Raw genomic sequence first — 4,699 nt, forward strand, 5'->3', positions numbered from 1 at the left:
TTGAAAACATCTGCCTCGACTTAAAAAAAGAGGCATTTTTGGGAGATGGATGCAAGACCGGCAGACGGAGATGGACAAAATGAGGCGCAAGATGCAGGACAAGGAGACAAAGAAATAGGAGAGAGAAGAGAAGAAAAAAGGAGACCATCCAGGACGTCAACGTGCCTGAGACTGGACACCTGTAAGAACACCTTCCTTCCCCTCCCACTCCATCCTACCTCATCCATCTCAAATAACAAATAACGGAAATGTTTACCCCAATCTGCTGTCTACTGGTTATCACTAGATTGTACTTACAGACCAACTTATTTTACTGTTCACTACATTCATTCACTTATTGATGACACATGTAGACATTAGTAATTGAAATATATTTATTCATTTGGACAGTAAATGTTACAGTGCATCCGGAAAGAATTCACAGTGCTTCACTTTTTCCACATTTTGTTATGTTACAGCCTTATTCCAAAATGGATTAAATTCATTGTTTTCCTCAACATTATACACACAACAACCCATAATGACAAAGTGAAAACAGTTTTTTGCAAATTTTTGCAAATCTGTCAAAAATAAAGAACGAAAGCATTACTTCCGACAAAAGTTCTCCAATCTGATCCGTTCTCTCGTAAACCTTCTTCGTTTTAATAATGGCTGTATCGGGCTATTAAAACGGAAATGTGAGACTCCGTAAAGACGACACGCGCAAGGTAATGAGGCGTAATGAGGTTAACAAAAGCTCTTTATTTGCTCAGACTTCCTTGAAATGATACTAATACATTATATTTTATTATAATACTTCATTTTTACTGTTATTTTTTACCATTGCAATACATCGCCTTTGTTACAATTCTTTGGTCAGAAAGTGAATTTAGGGCCTGATGAGGAGCCGCTACTGAACACTAAAAACAAACCGGAACACACACGCACACAAGGGGCTCCTTTAAATGGATCATACCATTATTGAAAGAAGGGGTATATTATTGTCAGCCATCCCTGCTACGGCCATGTATTTGGCGGATATCCACTTTGTAGATACGGAAGACGATTTTACACACTATGTGTTATTTGAGTAACCGAAATAGTCAAGAAGGAACAAACTCTGGAAAAGAACCATCCGGTTTTGTGCGCCCCGGAATTCCCTGAACTTACAAGCACACTTGGCCGCCGCCGTGCTCGGATCCAGCTGGTGGCTAATGAGTTGAGCTAAGGAGATTTTACCTGGCGGCGTAAATACGGCTTAACAAAAAGACTTTCCTGTCAAATCAGGCGAGACGGCAAAGAGGGGCCGAACATGTTTTCGACTGCACCGACAGACACCCGCCGCGATGGCCCCGAGGACGACGAAAAGTCCCCGCAGACAACCGCAACAACGGAGTACTGCGCAAAGTTGCAGGCGTGGATGTGGCAGTATCACTGCGGCTACGCCAACTGGCAGAGCTGGCTCGCCCTGTCCGCCTTCCCCTTCGCCCCCGCGTGTGGCCTCCCTGCGCCGGGGGCAGGCGGCCGGGTGCCGGGTGCACCTGCGGCGACCCCCGGCAGTGGGCGGCAGCAGGCTTTCGACGCGCCGAACCGGTACAGTTACCCGTATCCCGTCGGGTTCCCCGCGTCCCGCCCTCACCCGGGTGGCCCGCAAGCGGAGCAGACCTCAGCCGCGGACCCCCGGTCGGCCCAGCTGCAGAACGGGAGTCCTCCTCGGGCCGGTATGGATCCGTCTGTCTGTGCGGTCGCTGTTGAAGTTAAAGGGCCTGACTCGCCCCAAAGCCTGTTTCTCCTCCCCCCGCAGATATGTGTGTGCTTTAGTTGATGGGTCTGATGGGAAGCAGGCTCATGCCCTTTGGAAACACTGATGCCGTGTTGACCTGTACTAGGTAGTCAAGGTTAGACGCGCTTGTCCTTTTTCCTCTGCTCCACACAGGACGGGAGTACACCATCCCTTCTCCTCTGCAGAGGTTCCTGGCTGAGACCGTGGACTTCTTTATCCTGTTTTGTGTGAAAGCCACCATTGTGCTTTGGGTCATGCATCTGAGTGGAATGAAGTGAGTGAAAATAGGTTAAAGGGATAAACAAACAAATAAATAATAATAATAAATTCCCTAAACTAGTGTTCCTTTGGGTCAGTTATGCAATACACCAAACTTGCTAGACCAAATAGTTTGCAGCGTTGCTTCAAGGCCGAGGTTATTCCACAACCCACGTATGCACCCGCTCTGACAAACGGTCTCTCCTCCCTTTTTTGAAGAGACATCGCCAAGTTCATCACCCACTTCATTGTGGAGGAGATTGACGAGAACACGTCCATGGAGGACCTGCAGAAGATGATGGCCGTGGCTCTGGTCTACAGGGTGCTTGTCTGCGTCTACGAGGTAAGTCCTTTGGTCGTTTAGTGGATCCCCATTAGATGACTCCTTAATCTCCCATCGGTTCACAGAGCGGACAATGAGTAATGAGTACACAACGTGTGGAACATGACGTAAAAGCGTTAAAACTGGTTTAAATAAAATGATAGTCATTAGCATTTATTACGCACTATTTAAGCGATTGACAGGTCACATGTGAGCTGTGTAGTTCATGTTGATTTAGCTGTGGTTTGGTATTTTTATTTTAAGATGGTAATAATAGTTAATAATTTCCCATTGATCTATTTGTTATATAACGGCACTCAACGACTCATTAGCTCCCACGGAGGGCCGTGATGCAACGTTGCGTGCACAGTTGCCCGAGATGAAATCATGTAGCACTGCTCTGGTTGGACGTCGACATCAGCGGCTTGTTTTCCCCCGGTGGGAACCAGCCGTGGGACATTGAGACACCTCGGCTCAGACTAATGCCATCTGGCAGGGTTCCCTCCATCTAAGCTCTTGACCTTGTTTGTGCTAATCCGAAAATGTATTTGCTCCAGCAGTGCGGTATTATTGATACGACCTGCTAAAGTGTTCTCCAGTGCATTTTCATGAGCACAAAGGGTAACCGAACACGTGCGTTTCTCTTATCAGGAAAAATAGATTGCATTGCGAACTGTCCCTTTTTTTTGTTTTTTTTCCCCCCTCTTATCCAATCAGACCATTTGCATTTGGGGCGCTGGTGGCGCCACACCAGGGAAGTTCCTGCTCGGCCTGCGGGTGGTGACGTGTGACACATCCACACTGGTCCGACCGAACAGAGTCCTCGTAGTCCCAGCATCCAAAGTCTCCCTCTCCGCGTGAGTGATTTAGTACTATTGCCTCAATATGACCTGGCTAAGCAAACCGGACTCATATTTTTTTGCGTTTATATCCAATTCTTTTTGTATTGCTCAAATATATTTCTGTAGGTCTATACAAAATCACAAGATACTTAATTCATTATTTCATCAATATTGAGACTGATCTGGCCATGTACTTTTGTATAGACTGCAGAGTGCAAACCAATGCATCTAATATTCTCTATTACCTGCAGAACATCGGTGTGCAGATCCTCAAACTGTTTTTGTCTCCTTTTCTTCCCCCCTTTCACAGTTCTACTGTGCGGGCCCTTAATAAGAACTTCTCCATTGCTTTCCTCTTTCCCGTCTTCATCACGCTCCTCTTCTTCCAGCACAACAGGACTGTGTATGACATTGTGGCAGGGACCATCGTTGTGCAGCGGCGAGGGGGCTGATGGCCTCCTCTCCTCCGGCAGCAGACTCTCCTTATTTGACAGGTCAATGAAAACGGCGCTACGGGCCCATGTGGGGCGAGTGTCTTTAAGTTCTACCAACAACCAAATCAATGCGCTGGCCATTTCATCACGAGGACTGGCCTTTTTAATTTGATGCAAAGGGGCTTGGGGCCTGGTTTATAGGCATCAAAAGATTCCTGCTTTGATTTGTTTTTATTTTCATCACTGATTCATCAAATATGTTGTCAGGAAACCCTCTAAAGTATTGTGATTTTTGATAAGTAAAAAATATGTTCAGCCTAAAATGGTGCGGTCCTGTTTCGAGTTGTCTCGAGGCCTCATATGATGTGAATCTTTATATGCTGTCTCATTTACTAATTTATTTTTGTGGTGCTTACTGTCCCTGTGTAGGATTTAATTATTAATCTTTTACAAAGCACAGGCCGTTTCAACAATCTGACAATTTTCTTATTTTTATAATCACAGTTGTACTACTCATAAGGATTTAAATTAAGGAGAAATCAGGTTCTAAAAGCAGCATATGAATGGATGAATTGTTCTTTTCTTCCAGGTGATAAATGTGAATCAGCTGTTTTGGTTTTCTAATGATTCTTTTACATTTCAATTATTCTTAACCACTCGGCCAGAAGAAAGATAATGCCAGTTCTTTGTGCCTTTTAAAAAAAATATTTTGATGAAGTATTGGTTTGTTTTAAATGTGTGAAAACTTTTCTGAGGTTGAAATGTAAGAAATGATGTTTGTGAATTCTTTGCTCATGTTTTCAGAGCAAAGATTTTGCATAACGGAACCACTGATTGTCTCAACTGCACTATTCAATAGCACTGCTCATCTCAGATTTCTACTTAATATGCATTATTTAAAACTCATGTTATAATGTTAGCACTCAAGTTTGAAGTTTACTTGAATCCACGGTATGGCCACTGATACATAAGCGCGGTTATAGTGTGAAGTGTTACGTCTGCGGTTGTATTTTGCTCATGGTCTTGAATATAAATTTCTCGAAAGACAATCTCATTAAAATTTGATTTAAAAAAATGTAAA

At 44.2% G+C, this 4,699-nt stretch overlaps 1 protein-coding gene across 1 annotated transcript; it reads left to right on the forward strand.

Moving 5' to 3' along the window:
* Positions 1-366: 366 nt before the first annotated feature.
* fam8a1a (family with sequence similarity 8 member A1a) lies at positions 367-4,699 on the forward strand. Its single transcript, XM_040189225.2, has 5 exons — positions 367-1,700; positions 1,916-2,036; positions 2,240-2,363; positions 3,060-3,199; positions 3,495-4,699. The coding sequence occupies exons 1-5, from the start codon at positions 1,292-1,294 to the stop codon at positions 3,634-3,636; spliced, it is 936 nt and encodes a 311-aa protein (XP_040045159.2). The 5' UTR covers positions 367-1,291; the 3' UTR covers positions 3,637-4,699.

Source organism: Gasterosteus aculeatus, chromosome 10, assembly GCF_964276395.1.
Source record: "Gasterosteus aculeatus chromosome 10, fGasAcu3.hap1.1, whole genome shotgun sequence".
Classification (NCBI taxonomy): Eukaryota; Metazoa; Chordata; class Actinopteri; order Perciformes; family Gasterosteidae; genus Gasterosteus; species Gasterosteus aculeatus.

Bases quoted from the DNA above. Each gene is read 5' to 3' on its own strand.
- fam8a1a (XM_040189225.2), top strand. From the start codon at position 1,292: ATGTTTTCGACTGCACCGACAGACACCCGCCGCGATGGCCCCGAGGAC. The intron at 2,037-2,239 runs GTGAGTGAAAAT...CCTTTTTTGAAG, and splicing joins ATGCATCTGAGTGGAATGAA to AGACATCGCCAAGTTCATCA. The intron at 2,364-3,059 runs GTAAGTCCTTTG...TTATCCAATCAG, and splicing joins TGCTTGTCTGCGTCTACGAG to ACCATTTGCATTTGGGGCGC.